The 16899-nt window shown below is 42.7% G+C and overlaps 1 protein-coding gene across 4 annotated transcripts in view; it reads left to right on the top strand.

Annotated features, from left to right (window-relative positions):
• The window catches only part of dmd (dystrophin), a 303308-nt gene that overhangs the window by 141616 nt on the left and 144793 nt on the right, over positions 1-16899 (top strand). For all 4 annotated transcript variants that reach the window (XM_030409547.1, XM_030409548.1, XM_030409549.1 and 1 more), the window contains exons 10-15: positions 1253-1381; positions 3890-3985; positions 5402-5500; positions 6581-6762; positions 8473-8623; positions 13121-13240. In XM_030409547.1, the coding sequence (XP_030265407.1) occupies positions 1253-1381; positions 3890-3985; positions 5402-5500; positions 6581-6762; positions 8473-8623; positions 13121-13240 (777 nt within the window). The remainder of the gene's footprint in view (positions 1-1252; positions 1382-3889; positions 3986-5401; positions 5501-6580; positions 6763-8472; positions 8624-13120; positions 13241-16899) is intronic.

A 16899-nucleotide genomic window follows, 5' to 3' on the forward strand; every position in this document is an offset into this window, starting at 1 on the left:
GGACTTTTAGTGTAAGGATATCTGTTTAAGTTAGCATGCTAACTAGCTATATAAAACGCCTAGTGGTCCAAAGCTACAGTGCTAGCAGCGTAAACACCAGCACTCCCATGATAGTCTGGCTAGCTGCGTGGCTAACTGAGCTAACAAGAATACAGTTAGCAACAGTTAGCAGTGTGTCAGGTGATCTGCTGCAAGTATGAATTCAACAGATGGCAAGCTCTTACTGATTGCACCTTTAAGGTCCCATTTTCTTTAGAATAAGTAAACATATTGGACTATTTAGCCTGATTTCAGTTCAAACTATCTTGTTTCAGTTCATTCTAAAATCATGTTTTATTTCGTATAATGTCAGAGCAGGGAGCAGACGCCAAACAGTGTTTTAGGTTAATTTAAACTAACTCCACCATAGAGCATTAAAATGCTACTTTCACATTAACGCACAGGTAATAACAATCCAGTGAAACTACTAAAAGTAGCCTAACTTTTGCTAAACAGCAGCCACTGTTGCGCTAGTAACAATAATAATATAAAATGACGCATAACATTAGCTAACACTAGCTACATGTCATACCAAGCAGGGTTATTGCAGTGAAACCTCTCGGTGTACTGATTTGTTTTTTTCCCCTTGGATTCAACCTTTCATTATTAAAGGAAGAAGGTTTTATGTCTTCTTTAAAAAGTACATAGTTTCCACTTAAAGCCCTTTCTCCTAGATGAATCACTCTCAGTAAATGCTTCAGTCTAGTTCTAAAACAGAACATTACGGTGCATTTGGGTTCACTACAGTCCAACACGACCTTTGTTCTGTTGCTGTAGTTTTTCTGTTTGTCACCAACAAATGTTATAACATTTGTTGAAATGAAAGTAAATTAACTTCTTGCTCAATATTAATTTTTGAGACTTTCCATTTTCTCCTAAATGTGTTTTTCGACACCCCGGTGATCGAAATCTGTATTTTTATTTTATTATTTAGGCCCTTTCGAAAGTTCACCTAAAATTAGCTTGACATTTGGATGGAAACGGAGCTTATGTGTGATTATTCATGTTTCTTTTTTCTCCTCTCTTCTGCTTCTCTTTCTCATCCCTTTTTCTTGCCACCCTTTCTTTACTTTGTCCACTCCTTCATTTCCTGCTTCTCCTGTGTTTTTTGGCTTTTGGACCTCTCGCTCCGTGTCTCGCACTCTTTCCTCCTCTCTCCTCTGTCCTCTCCTGCCACCTCCTCTCTCTCTGTCTCCGTCTCTCTCTCTCTCAGATTACAGTGAGTGTGGCTCAGGGGCGAGTGCGGAGTCCCTCGCCTCAGCCTCGCTATAAAAGCTATGCCTACACCCAGGCTGCGTATGTCAAGTCGCCCGAGCAAAAGAGGAGGCGTTTTACTGATCAGGTCCGTGTCTCGCAACACTAACACCCCCCCCCTCCTCCACGCCAAACGTCCATCTGTCCGGTGCACGTTTCGGCTGCTCACCTGTTGTTTTGGCTGCCATTGTTTGTCTGTGTCATTGGCAAAAAGAAAAAATGCTCAATATCACAAGTCTACGGCTTATCTTCAAAATGTACCTAGAGTACAAAGGAATGCAAATAAATTCCTTATCTAAATGTATTCTATTACTCTATTCTTTAAAACAGCGATGTGCCCTTGTCCCTGTGACAAGTGAGTACACACTGAGAAGTTGAAGGCAGAATTATTGAATTTCTCTTGAACAAAAGTATTTTATGATTGAATATGAAAGATGTGGACTTGCTGTGTTGGACATTTTTTTCTTTTTGCATTGTGCCTGTCAATCACACTGTGGTTCACTTTCATTCAATGTCATTATATTTTGCTGTTGATGTGATTGATTTGAACAATTCATGAGTCAGAGGGAGAGCTAACTTTGCTCGCTGAGTCTTTACTTTATCATTCGTGACACTGAGAGAGATTTTCACCTGATGAATCAAAATTAGCAGAGCTAATTGTGACTCATGTGATCGGTACCACTCCCATGTTGTTAACTATGAAGCTGAAACCAGTCGATTAGCTTAGCTTAGCATAAAAGGTAGAAGGAAGGGAAACAGCCAACGAGGCTCAGTGTCAAGGTTGTATTTTTGAGTCTGAGGTATTATAACAATATAACCTACTTGGTGAGAAGATCTAGAGAAGTGTCGGCACCTGTGGCAAACTAAAATACAATAATTTCAGCTTATTTATAGGTGCAGTACATAAGGAAAACAGCTTTATGTACAGTGTTGCAGAGACATCTGTTGAAGTTACATGCTAACCAGCTAGCAACAGCCTGTTAGTCTGTACCACTAAATGCACAGCTAACCAAGCTAACTAGCTAATGGCAGCTACAGTAAGCAGCAGTTAAGGGTTATTCTGTTGTATACTGTCTTCTATTTGTTTTGAGTATATGTGAGAAACACAATGTGCTAATCAGTGAGCTTTGGATGTGTTGGTAGACAGATTTTTGAGCTTTTAAAGGGAACCAAGCTAGCTGTTTTCCAGTTTCTTGTCTTTATGCTTTAAACTAGGCTTATCAGCTGCCGGCTCTAGCTTCAAAGTTGGTGTACAAATATGAGTATGGTATCAATCTTCTCAATTAACCCTCAGCAATCAAGTTAATAAGTGCATTTCCCAGTAACCAAGGAGCTTTTACCAAAGTGTTGCTAATCCAACCTAAAAAGCCCCTCTGTATTTCACTGCCTTAAACAAACATAAACGGGTACGTTTGTTTGTCTCTTATCTGTTAAATACAACACCCCGAAACACAAAAACAGAATTACTGTGCATCCGCCCTTCTTGTACTTTCTTCTACATGTCCGCTTTAATCCAAAACACGACATTTCAGAATGCTCGGATGCATTTTCAAAGCCCGTCACCCCGGGCTGCGTAGCTAAATGCGGCCCCATAAATTGCTCTGACTTGGGCAGGAATGTATTCAGAGGCTGTGTCAAATATTTAATGTAGCAGCGGGGTGCTCGACTCAACTTGGCTGGCACCTAAAAGGCATCGCAAGAAAAAGGGAAGATAATTTGTCAGATAAGCTTCGTTCGAGCACACCCACTGTTCTTTGAAATGCAGGATGCAAAGCAGAACCTAGCATAGAAAAAAAAAAAAAAAAACGGTCTCATCGCAACAAAGTTTTCCATCCGAGGATATGAGCAACACGGATGACATTTTGTGACGCATTGTCCTCACTTTGCCTCGGTAAAAGGAGGTTTCATACAGACAGCATGGTGCATAACAGAAGAGGACTGTCTGGGGCTAAACATCCAGCTTTTATTTCACATTTGACTACTTTTCAAGCCGTAAACTCTGTCAGGAAAAGAATAATTCCCGGCTCTCTACCGAAAACATTTGTGATACGAAAAACAAGAGAGGGCCGTGCTGACTGAGGCTGGACGGTTATCAGCGCCCGTGGATGGGCCTTGTGTATCTTTCCAGGACCTTATTACCGGAGAGAAGAATAGAGCGAGAGGAGGAGCGCCCGGGCCGAGATAAAAAGAAGAGAAGTTGTTAGCGCCCAGATCAGTTGCGGGCACACAAAGAGGTGGGGAGAGAGAGAGAGAGGAAGACAGGGGGAGACAGAGAGAGAGAGGAAGAGGACAAGTTGTTAAGGTTGGACAAAGGCCAGAGCTGCTTGTCAGCTGCGGTAATGGCTAACACTAACGGGCCTTTCCTCATCTCTCTCTATCTTCTCTGTCTGCCACCTTTATTTCACGCTGCCTTGTTTTTTTCCCCCTTTCTACTCATCTCTCTGCCTCCCGCTGTCTGTTTCCTTTTCCCGTCTCCTTCTTTCCCTCCTTCATTCCCTCGGCTTCTCAACCCCTTTTCCCATCTAACCCCTGACACCCTCTATTCCTCTCCGCAATCACCCTCCATCTCCCATCCATCCATCCCTCCCCTCTCTAGTTCCTAAGTCCCGGCCAGGAGGAGCTGCAGCGCGGCCTCAGCCCACTGCCTCCAGGCTCCACCAGCCTGGAGAGCTACCAGGCTGCACTGGAGGAGGTACGGTACACAAATGATATCTATTTAATGTATTTTTGATTGGTATGGTGAGATTCTATACTTGTTCTGTTTGTCAGTGTGTAACCAAAGTGTGATATATCTTACTCCTCTGTGCCACAGGGCTCCATTAAACACTATAATGAGCACACACCGCAGTTTATTTGGACTCAATCCCACATACCCACGTCCTGCTGCCAGAAATACTCACCAGAGCACCAAATGTGTGTTAATCCGCCGCTGAAAAAAATCCCCGACACAGGCACTATTTCCTTCTGTTTGAGTAACATTTGATCAAAACTCGACCAGCTGTTTACTTCCCTTTTAAAAGAAAGTATATATTCTTTAGGTGTTTTTAACATTTTTTGCATCTCCAGTAAGACACACCTGCCAACGTTCATGATCTTCGCAGGAGTCTCCCTATTTTTACCCCTCTCTACCGCTGCGCTCCCAATTGGTAATCTCTCCCGTTAATCTCTCGATTTCACAGCAATACAAACCAAATGTTAGTGTCTCGAATTTATGGCGGTACTTTGCAACCCCGGAGGCAGAGGTGAGCGCGTGCCAACCGCCCTGCTCCGCTCAGTTCGCCGCTGAATATGGATGAAACGGGGTGCCAAGAAGAGGAGATGCGCTCTCCAACTTTCACTCCTCCATTCAGCCATTTGCTGAAACCTCAAAAAAATTTCCCCCCCTTTTTTCACAGCCTAATGTTGGCAGCTTTCGTGAGATTTGCTGGCGATAAGAAAAACATGAAACAACACCAGACTTGCGGTTTCCTCTCTGTTTTTCGTATTGATATTTTGACGGTTACAGTAGAACAGAACAGATGCTAAAGTGTCTCATAACGTTCAAGACGTGATGTTCACTGTCCCCCTGTTTTTTTTAAAACACACAGAGACTGTTTGACAGACTTAAGACCACAAACACAGACATTTCACACCTTTAATGAAACCATGCAGCCCCTCATTACAGCATCAGCAAGAGACAGAACAAGAAACATCACACCTGTATTAACCAGTCAATTATACCAGGTGCCAGTGCAGATATAGTCAGACATACCGCTCATTAAAGCCAAGTTGAGACCTACTCTGTATGCAACTCACTCAAATGTAGCCCATCCTTAAAACAACATAGGCTGTATGATTTCCTGTGCCTCTATTATTCTACATCCTCTTGTAGCCAGACGGGCCCATAACCTCTCTCTTTCATTTTAAATGATATTGTCTGGCAACAGACCCAGAATACATAATGCTGCAGATTTAATCACTAGTAATTGAAACAATTTATTTCTGAGAGTATTGACCTTCCCTCATAGGTTTCCACAAAAAAACATGACGTGTACAAGAGCACCGGCCGCTTTCTCAGACTTCTCAGACTTACTTACTTTCATTGTGTTGCGCTAATTTGAATTTTAAGGTGTTGACGTGGCTGCTGTCGGCTGAAGACGGGCTCCAGGGTCAGCCGGCCATTTCCAACAATGTGGAGGAGGTGAAGGAGCAATTCCACACTCATGAGGTGAGAACCAGGGCAGTGAGGATCCAGCATATAACAAGGGGGGGGGGGGGATGATGTGTTATGATCACAGCAGCTTCTTTTTTTGTCTTGAAGCAACATTATGTAACTTTTTAACTTTAAAATAACAGCTTCAAAACCATTTTGATGGTACAGTGTCTTGAAACAGGGTGAATGGTGTCTCTGTCTCAGACACTCTGCCCACCCATCACTTGTTTCTTCTCGTTTGATACCGCACCAGTGTGTGTCTGTGAGATGTCAGATACTTAAAACTCATACTTTATTGCAGTGGTGGAGGAGCAGCAATAATATGTCTCCATCGGTAGTTTCAAACAGCTTAAAAGCACAATATGTACAGATTCTTTTCTCCTCGGTTGCACAGAAAAAAACCTATCCCCCGCAACAACAACAAAGAAGTTAAAGTAATAGCAATCATCAACCTATAACAACATACCATGTCCAATAACAAGGAAAACTGTGTTGTTAGAGTAAAGAACGAGCCTCTCTCCACTACAATGAATGGTTTGAAAAGACTGCAGTAATGAGTGTAAAGTGTCCCATCACCAAAAAACAATCTCTGCTGTTTGTTGGTGGAGGGAAGACAGACATCTGAAGGAGGCAGCACGCAGAAACAGAACAATATTTTGGGGTATTTAGCAAATTCCTGGGTCCCATAAACCGTAAGATGTGGCTCCCCCGAGGTCCTCAACAGTGAGAAATTCCTGTTTTAATGATTTAGTTTTAAATGAAATTTTTTTTCCAATCACAGAGCTGTTGCAGCACCGAGCAGCTGTTTTAAGGTGAACTGTAAGGGCTGAATTAACTCTGATGGATGTGGATTTACAGGACGACTGGCTCACTATCGACTTTCATGCTCTCAAAATTAAATTAACCCTGACCATTTTGCTGTGTTAGCCCCAAGAAGGATCATATAAGAGTTAAGTGCTTGGAGAGAGTCGATTAGGTACGAAGGTGAGGGGTGGAAATGTATTTTGAGAGCAGTTAAAGTGAATGGAGTGGAGTCGTGGTGATGTGAGGCAGCCTGCAATTAGTAGGAAATGTTTTGTCATGTCTCCGCACCAGGGCTACATGGTGGAGCTGACCACCCACCAGGGCAGCGTGGGGCGGGTCCTCCGGGCCGGCGCTGCCCTTCTGGCTGAGGGGAACCTAAGCGATGAGGAGGACTCGGAAGTCAGGGAGCAGATGAACCTCCTGAACTCCCGATGGGAGCACCTGAGAGTGGCTAGCATGGAGAGACAGACCAGGTAGATACACTCTTTCAAACTTTGGGACTGAAAAATCTCAACAACTTTTCGATGGATTGCAATTACATTTTGGTACAGATATTCACGTTCCTGTTAGGATGAACCTCTGACTTTCTGATACTTTGGTTTCTGACCAAATTCCCAGTGAAACTAATGATATTCCCTTCATTTTTTCAAATTTACTTTTGTTAGCAAAATTTAGCATGCTAACACAATAAGCTAACGCTGTATTCTCTGGTTAGGTTTAAGCACAAAAAACACTTTGTTACACTTAGTAAAAAACTACGTAAACTGCTAACATTATATCCTGGCTGCTGGGCTGGCTAAACATCAACATGTTGGCATTGTGAGCATGTTTCCATGTTTAAAGCTCTCTTTTAGCTTTCTTTACTTAACTATTCCAGTCAATCTTCATTTACCTTTGTTGCATTTCAGACAACAGGTTGTGGAAAACTGGTTATTTTCTGGTATCCCCACACCCTCAGGTCCTCAGGCTAAATTGGATATTTCTCACACAAGGTCTAGAAGACCTATACGTTTGATTCAGCTGAAGAAGAATATGACAAGAACTGTGTGTCTTTGTGTATTTATGTTGCAGCTCAACCTCAGGAAAGAACTGTTTCTATCTATTGTCTCTGTACGTTCATAAAGCAACACAAGGTTTCTGAAACCAATGTGTATCTCACTCTGGGCCAAGTCCCAAATGTTGTCTGAAAAATTTAAATTTAAGATCCGTTCCCATGCAGTTTTTATAGTTGATACTTGGGGGAACTATCTTCTGAAGAACTGACCTTTAGGAAACTGACGTGTATCCACCAAATGTATGTAAGGCTGCAAAGCAACTATTAAACAAACATTTTTAAACCCTTTGCTTTGAATAGAAGAAAGGGTTTGACTGAAATTGCACTGCAAATTCAGAGAGGCTGAGAACCAAAGGTTTTCTTAAACTGGGTCCATCTCCAAAGTGAACTAACAACTGGGCAGTTACGCTGAAGTGTAATTGCTTGCACTCAAACTGGCACACAGATTGAGGAAAAAATGCATCCAGTTGGACAAGCAACAGTTGTTCGCAGCCCAATGCTGATTTGGGTGTTGCCATGCCACAGTGAGTTATTGTATCTGAAGGAGAGTTTTCTGCAAAAAATTATGTTTATCATTCCAAATATAAAGAAGGATTTGGGAATAAAAAAGCTAGGAGAAATTGAAAAAGCACCAAAACTTTATAGAATAGCTCAGGCCAAAGTGATTCCACATGCTTTTTTCTATCTTAATTTAGGCTTATGAATAAAGTTTTATCTCCCTTTACACAATGAATGAACCTCCCCACAGTAGACAACATTCATGGATACAAAGAACAGTGGCCTTTCTAATTATGGTGAATCCAGTGATAACTGACACCGAGCCAAATTTAATTAACAGTTCAGCTATCTCCTTTGATGATCTTGTTGATCCGACACAAAGCTGTGCAGCCATGGCCTCAACTACCAAATACCACTTCGACAGAAGAAGAAAGCAGGGGTCTATTGTAATGCAAGGGGGAATATAAGAGCGGGATACATAGCTTGTTTATTTTTTCTACCAATAAGACCAGCAGTAGTCACGGCATGTTTAACCAGACCTTCTCCCCTTCTGAACTGTCCTTGAGCAAGACTCTGTTTTTGATAATGGCTAAGCCCGAGGTATCAACATGTAATTGTCTCTCATTCTTAGACTCCACGAGGTCCTGATGGACCTGCAGCACCAGCAGCTGCAGCAGCTCACAGACTGGCTAGATGAGACTGAGGCACGGATTAAGAGGATGGGGGCTCAGCCACTGGGTCCTGACCTGGAGGACGTCAAGCACCAAGTGGAGGAGCACAAGGTGGGCAGCTGCTAGCCTGAGCCGAGTGGCTTCACTAATCCAGGTTTACATTTTGTTGTCAGGCTAAAATTATTCCGTTAATTGACTCTTGTTAAGTCCCAGCCCCCTGCGTTGCAATTTCTCTGTCAAGATTTGCACTTTTGCCCAATTTATACTATTTAAATTGACAGAGGCGATTTACCATTTAAAAAACAAATTGTTGCTTATTCCCTATAAAAGTAGACAGAATTTGGCCTGTTAAATCTAGAGAGTGATCTAGTTGAAATGACAGCTGTCACTGGCAGATTTTAGCAGCTCAAGCTAGCTCCATGTTTAGAAAGGATTCTCCAGCCGACCTTTTAATGTTTCAAGTGATTTTGATTTGAAACGAGAACTCAATCAAAAGAGTGTTAAATGTAAACTTGGTGGCTACATACATGATCTCAACTGAAAGTCTGAGACTAAAGCTAACAGGTCTTTTGTAAATTCCCCCAATCCAATAAAGAGCAGGACAGAGATGCTAACGTTAGCCTAAACTCTAACATAGTAGCATCCAGCACTGGCTTTCCCATAATGGTACCATAATGTACAAAGCCTCATTTTATTTTTAACATGGAACCCCACAAAATAATACACAGTAGGGAGCTAACATGAGGTTAGTTCTGGAAGAAGCGAGCTAGTTAGCCAGGCATGTTAACATTTGCAGTTTATAGTACACTAGAGATGAAACACAGTTTAAAGCAGTTTAATCCATTCCTTACTCTTGGACCATCACTGTTTGGGGGAGGTTAGCGAAGGGTCAACTCTATCCGGCTAATTTCGTCTTTAGAACTTAAGGATTCATGTGTTAATGTCAGATGAAGTTTTCATGAATAATGCTTATTTTGAATTAAAGGCATTAATATGATTGGCTGCGTGCTCACCACATGACCGCACTTTCCGTGAGGCAGGTGTGTGTGTCGGGAAGCCTCCAAACAGACCGGGGCAATGGAAATTAACCCCATTATATTTGCGTTCCTGCATTGTAAGTGGTGTTAATGAGTCCCGCTTTGTTCCTCACACTGTTTCCACACTTCGATCATTGTTGTACAATAAGTTATTAAGGTAAACAGATGTGATTGCTATGTACAGATTTTGTTGTATTGCCAGTTGTAGCAATGTGACTTCATTTGTCAGTCTGATTTAAATAATTCAGGTAATTTCCCCCTAACGTACAAACTCTGGCTTCAATTTGCAAAAGGTTGACTGTTTAAATCAATCTCAAGTTGTAGGGAATACAGTCTGCATTTACTCTATTTAAGAACTTCACATAACTAAATGTCTGAATAAGAGTCAGAAACATTTAGTAGATGTCTTCTCAATCACCTTCATGTTCAAGTCCTTATTTCTGTTAAAAAATACAACAAGGCCTGTCTCTATGAAAAATATGCAAAGCCATTTTTCCAGCGTGAGAATGCATAATTGCACCGGCGACAGGAAAGCTGATACTTCCCTTCCTCTTTATTTCTTGAAGAGATTATGAGACAGGAGCTACAAGCCTTTGGTATTATGCAGGTTAACCAGCTCTTAGTGCTGCTGCTGGTTCAACGCTGCTCCTGTATTTGAGTATTTGGTTCATGTTAGAGATGAAAACAGACTGTCTAATCCTTTCTAAAGCTTCCTGCTGCATAAGATCCACAATGACACCTCTCGACAGATATCATTCAAAATACTGCTTTGGCCTCTGGGTCTGTGCCCGGTAGCCCCGCTCAGTAATCCATCCGAGCGGGCAAGTCTTCATTCTTGGAAAGCTGAGCGTAACAAACTGACCCAACTGTTGCTTGGACTCAGGCACATTCCTCCATTTTTTCTCATTTCCTCCTTTTGATATCAAGACCAGAGAAATCAGGGAAAGAAAAAGGCTTTGCTGACATTCAGGGAATAATAATGTTTGTTTTGACATCACTGCTGCCACAATTTCGAGGATAATAATTTTCTAAAGCCCCATTCAGTAAATTAGCTGCTAATTTGATAGCTTTTTATGATCTGAAGGAAGGTAATTCAGAATAATAAAAAGGAAGATTCTTCATGCCTCGTCTCATCTCAATATTTATACTTCAGCTTTCACCAGAACATACAAAACTTCTTCTGCTCTTCTAAGTCACATAATGTGCCATGCTTATAACAGAGCCAACGCTTCAACCTACAGATTGTTTTAGTTTATATACTTGGACTGCCACACATTCTGGTTGCGAGTTTGTGCACTAGCTAAAACGGCTAAAGGTATTGATACTTTTTGGCTGTTTTGAAGGTCATGACTGAACTTGAACTCTCAACCCTTATGCCAGCATGGACGAGAAGTCTTGGAAGGAAATGTGAACATCCATATTGCCGTGACAAATGGGCAAACTCTGCTGTGAAAGACTGTGTATGATCATACTGAAAGCTCCAGAACAGCTGCTAAATGGACGTGTGGACGCGCTTTTTGATTCTGTTTCCAAGGAATGAATCGTCAGTGTCAACAGAAAGATAATTGATCGCAGTTTGTTCTGCTGCGTGCGGCTCAGCTCGGCATTCGTTTAGACTCCGTCTGTTCATTTGGCAGATTTAAAGATTTCTGACAACTAAAAAAGCAACAAATTAGCCAACTGTTTGCAAACTCTTGTCAAAAGGTTTCACTTTCTTGTCACAGTCAGGAGGCTTCCGTCAGACTAGATTGAACTCGGCAAACATGCAGAGGCAAACAGGCAGAGGAGAAACAATTAGCCAACCTCACCATTTAGAGGCTGCTAAAATTAGATCCACTGGTAGACACAATTCTGGAGCGGTAATGTCTCCGATGTGTTGACAGTAGATTCAGAAATGTTTCTGCTTTGACCCATTTGAAAGATGCTGCACAAAATGGACTCCAATTGGCTAAATCACCACCAGAAGATGCTCAATTTTAACCCAAGAGTAAGGTCACGCCGAACACAACACGCTGTCATTCACTTGAAAATCATAGCTGTACGACGGTAGACTCAGAAACCATTTCTTCTCCCGCTGCAATCCATAAACTCATTCTGACTGCGACTGCAACCAGTGGAGAACTCAGTCTGAATAAAATGGAAGCTTTGAAAATTGAATCTTGTCTCCAGCGGCAGGGGGTTTAAACAATCTGATCAGATTTTACACTCTTCCAGTCTTTCACATTTGCGGTAGCGATTTGGTAGTTTCAGTTTGAGTCTTGTGCATTAAACAGACTGAAATGTAGAAATTAGCAGAAAGTGGACAGTTTAACTGAAGGCATCCACTTCAGGCATGTGGCAATTATATTATGCACTAAACAATCATTCTTATAATAAGAGAAACAAAAAATTCCACTGATGAAATTAAAACCTAACCCTAAATGTATGTGCTGCTAAAAATGTGCGGGTAAAAATATTGACAGTGCAAAGAAATAACAGTTTTGATGCTCTGACATGTGTGTATCGTGTTGCAGAGATATCTACTGAAGTTAGCATGCTAACAAGCTAGCGCCCTGCCAGTCGCAGTCCAAAGCTCCCTGGGTAGCAGGGTAAACACCAACACTCCCCTGGTTCCCTGAGGTCCCAGTCCAAGCTGTTAGCTGCATTACTAACTCAGCTAAATAGCTAGGAGCAGCTATAGTTAGCAGCAGTTAGCGGTTACCCTGGTGAAATGCTGCCCTCTATGAATTTGACAGGTGGACATTTTTTACATAATGCACCTTGAAATTAAAAGAAGTTGAGGTGTCAATTTAAGTGTGTGCCATCATTTTAAATAAAGTGAAAGGTAAAGGAAAAAGGTTGATCTGAAGTGGATAATAAACTGAAAGAAATTGTAAGCAATTAAAGACAGTACTTTGTGCAAGAACAGTGGACATTGTTGAAGTCGGAGGAGCCGAAGTTGTTTTTTGAAAGATGAAGATCTCAGACCTGAGAGGATTTGAAGTGGCAGTTGAGGTGTGAGACCAAAATCGGTGTGAAAAATGTGGGAGCATGACAAGATTAAACATGAATCCCTCGTTTCAAAAAGCAGGAGAGCTGAAGGTTAAACATTCTGCACAACACACTACAAAAACTGGAAAGATTATGAAACTGCTATTTCGGAAAATCAGTGAAAGACTCGAAGAAAGGGAAACAAATACGCTACATCTAAAAGGGCAAAGAAACTAAAGCTTTGAATAACGTTTCTAGGTGAAGAAGTGAATGAGTATGGAGGAGGTGATGGGGAAAACAAACATGAAGGACGTAAAAGCTCATCAAAACGTGTCAAAAATGAGAAATAACCCTGTTTACAACTTGTTTTCGCCACAGAAACCTTCCATGTATTGTAACTTTGCCGTTTGCCGCCCGCCGGGAAGGGACTGTAGTTGAAAGATCGCTCTGTTCTGACCTCCTGCGGTGCTACAAGAGACCGGCCACGTTTAGCTTCCATTGCTCCCAGCCAAATTCTGTCATTAAGTCGCCGTCGTTAAAGCTGGTTATTGTGTCTTCCCGTTGTGCCGTGCTCATGAGGACGTGTTCCCTGTGTTGGCAGCTGCTGCAGGAGGACCTGGAGCTGGAGCAAGTGAGGGTGAACTCTCTGACCCACATGGTGGTGGTGGTGGACGAGAGCAGCGGGGACAGCGCCACCGCCGCCTTGGAGAGCAAACTGCAGGTAAGTGTTCACATTTAACACTTTTAACTGATCCCATAAAATCTCCTCGGAGGAAGACACCCTAATGGGCTACTTTTCATCTTCTTTTCAAAGTTTCTCGCGCACTCATTGCTCCCTCGTCCCCTCCCTCGCTCATTCTCAGCAGGAGGGGGCTCGGCGCACTCCAGCTGCTGTTTTTCTGGGGGGAAATAGATTGAACAGGAGATAGTTTTGTCTTTGGTGTTGTGCGGTAATTAGACCTTGCCGGCGAGATGTGCTTCTTTGTTGCAGCTTTCTGCTGATTTTGTTTACTCTGTAAGTTATCATCACACTGACTCCAGCTAGGAGCCAGACTCTTGCGGCGTGTTTGTGCGGTTAATTCTCCACGCCTGTCTTAGCCTCTGATGTATGGGCCTCGGTTCCCCCTTGTTAACTTCCATACACTGCGAAAGAATCAAGCCGAAATCTATTAAAACTGCAGCCGCTGATTTCCACCGCAGTCTAATACACTCGCCTTAATTGCAGGCGCCGCAACACGTTGAAGCACCGTCACACTGTTGCGGTCTTTGTGTGGGATTCACTCGTCGGGAGGTGTCTCGCTGTGAAATTGATTATTCGAGCTGTTGATACAAGGACATTGGATAAACAAGTATACAGGCGCTGCAGTCGGTTGACATTTAACCACTGCAGATGGAAGAATGCTCGAGTAGATGAGGTCATCAACAGGTGACACCTCAGACCAGGTGAAACCACGTACTTATTACAGACTCCTGCTGGTTTTTTTGCTTCCATTTTTAGTGTCCTCTCTGGAAGCAAGAAGCATTTTTCTGTCAACAGTCACTTTTGCGGATGTAGTTGGATTTATTTGATCAGGACCAATGGGAGAAAAATGGTGTTGTTGCATGTTCAAACTGACTTATAACAAATGAGCCAAGAGGTGTGAACATGACAGGACTGATTGGATGGTTTTTACCACTGAGAGTTGGTTTATTGGTTGGTTTGTTGGTTGGTTGGTTGGTTTGGTTGGTTGGTTGGTTGGTTGGTTTGTTGGTTGGTTGGTTGGTTGGTTGGTTGGTTGGTTTGTGGGCAGGATTACACAACAACTGCCAAACAGATTTCATTGAAACTTGGATAGAGGATGGGTTTCAGCCCCAAATAGACCCTGTTATCATTCGGTGTGTATCCAGGGAAATTATGACTCACTTTCTTTAATGGAGACCTATCTCTTTCTTCTCCTCGTCCTGCTGAAGTGCCTCACATGCCTCGCTGGGTCATCATACTCCATCATCATGTCACACATTTGCATAATTTAATGGGAGAAGTGAGGCTAACTAGAGGCTAAAAACACAACTGAACCAACTGGAGACATGGCAGGCACTGCTGGCTCAGGTGTGTGTGAGTTGACCAATTAGAGCACCCTAGGTGTTCAAGAGAGGGCGCCTGAAAGAAACCGGGGGGAGCCAATTAGTGTAAAGGAGACACTTGTTCTTTTCATTTACCCCTCTAATGTATCAGAAGGACTGAAAACATGCTGGATGCTGGATTACAGTCACATTACATTTCCTGACATGTAGCCTACAGTACATTCAGACTGTATCCAGCTTCCGGGCAAATGATAATGCTAATCCGTCGGGGCCAAATAGGAGATATTTTAACGCCAAGCAGCAGACTGGATTACAGATGAAGGCGGCGCTGAAGGATCCGCGCTGAGCTGCATACAGTACGATGTGAACTGTGATGGAAGGCCGATTCGCCAGAAAATGGGAAGCTGATGCGTGGAGGAAGGAGAGGAAGCCGTGGCGATTCAGCCTGATATCTTTTGGGGGAAGGTGTGAGGAGCGAGCGGGCCAAGGTAGATTTGGGCAGAGCCGGCGACGCAGGCGAAACAGGAAATGAAGAAATTTGTATAATTGGATGCGACTGAAACTCTTCCTCCGGGAGAAAAAGGTTTGAGGAGCTGTGGATAAAACTAAGCTGCTCTGTACTGAAAAGCAGATTAGCTCCAAAATGAGAATGTTCCCCTCCCCAAACTTTATTCACAAACTGCTTTTCTCGAGGAAGAAGAATTACTATCTTGAATTCACCACATCATATTAAGCAATTACAATGCCGAGCACACAACGGTCGCGCTGAATGCGAGGAACAATCACGCTTAACATCGTTAGAAACCTAATTCAGCTCGGTGTTTGACTTTGTGGAGGTCGCCCGGGTGTTCCTGCAGTGAACTTTATTACTAAATACAAGATAAGAGAGATAAATAGATGAGGGAGCGCTGTGTGCAGGAATGTAAAAATGCAAATAGAACGTGCCTTCCACCGGTTTCCCCCCGCTGTTGAACTGTCACTTGATTAATTACAGCCCATTCATCTTGAGATTAACCTGCGGAGCCTCGCTCTCCACGTCTGTCTGCAGCCGCTCGCTTGTCTCTCACTTTTTTGCATCTCATTGTCTTTTCATTTCCTCCCCCTGCCTCCCCTCCCTCCTCTCCGTCTCTACTGTCACTCTGATGACTTTGTTCACTGGACACACTGTGGGCTTTGTCTTCGCCGGTTAAATGGAACGGAAGAGTGTCTCTCCCGTTTTTACTCAGCCAACAGCCAGCTGCCAATATGCTGATGCAGTGGAGTGAAGTGAAAATAAACTTTTCTACAGTTCACAGCACTCTGAGGCCGAAAAGACAGCAAAGAGCAAAGTAAACTGTACATTTATTTGCATTATAGTCATTTAGAAAACAACAAAATATCTAATTATGAAGTATAATCAGTAGAGGTATCCCAGGATTCGTGGTTCAGTCCATGAGTAGCTCCCCTGCCAGCGCTTTGTGAGTGTTTCAGTAATTGAATCAGAGACAAACTATAAAGCGCAGTGTCCATTAAAGGGATGTGAGTGCTGTATAAGTGGATCATATTTCCCACATTTTACTTCCAAAGCCATCCGAGCTCATTTCCAGAAGTCCAATCAGAAAAAACATTATTTTAGGATTCAAATAAAAACGTAAGTGTCCGATATTAAAACCACTATATTCAAGTTATCGAAACTGATTAAACTCATTCATTCAAAAAGTCAAGTAAAAGAAAATATGAGGGTGCTGAAATCAGACCGGTGAGGTTCAGACAGCAGAAGTGGAGCCGACCCGTCCACTCAGCGCCTGTTCTGTTCAGACGAGCGCACTAATTTAGATCTTCCTCATGTAGCATTTATAAGTAATTTATAAGCATTTAATAAATTGTTAATAACACACTATAATGTACTGTAGGAAGTATAGCTTCCAATGCGAAGATATATCTTGTATTAGAAAATGCTGAGAGTGCCGTGTGAATGCTGAATTCTCTGGAAATGCAGAAATTGCCTCACACTGCTGATCATAAGTTGGATTGGAACCAGTGATCTTGTGGTTGAGCATGTGGGCCAGGGCCTCAAAGTGGGCCGCTAATGGCCACTTGCCTCCCTCCCACCTCCCACGGTCTGGACCCTTTGCTCGGACCACGGCCATGATCTCAACTGTACACCTGTAAAGTTTTATGACTGTATCTCACGCAGTCCTGATGCTGCACTAATTTCTTTAGGGAACACCAAAACTCCAGAGCATCCAACTTCTTCTACTCAGATCTGAGCACAGGCTGGAAGATAATCCTGAAACACAACGTGGCTAAAAGTAACTTTAAAAAGCTTGTCGACGG

Source organism: Sparus aurata, chromosome 24 (assembly GCF_900880675.1).
Source record: "Sparus aurata chromosome 24, fSpaAur1.1, whole genome shotgun sequence".
Taxonomy (NCBI): domain Eukaryota; kingdom Metazoa; phylum Chordata; class Actinopteri; order Spariformes; family Sparidae; genus Sparus; species Sparus aurata.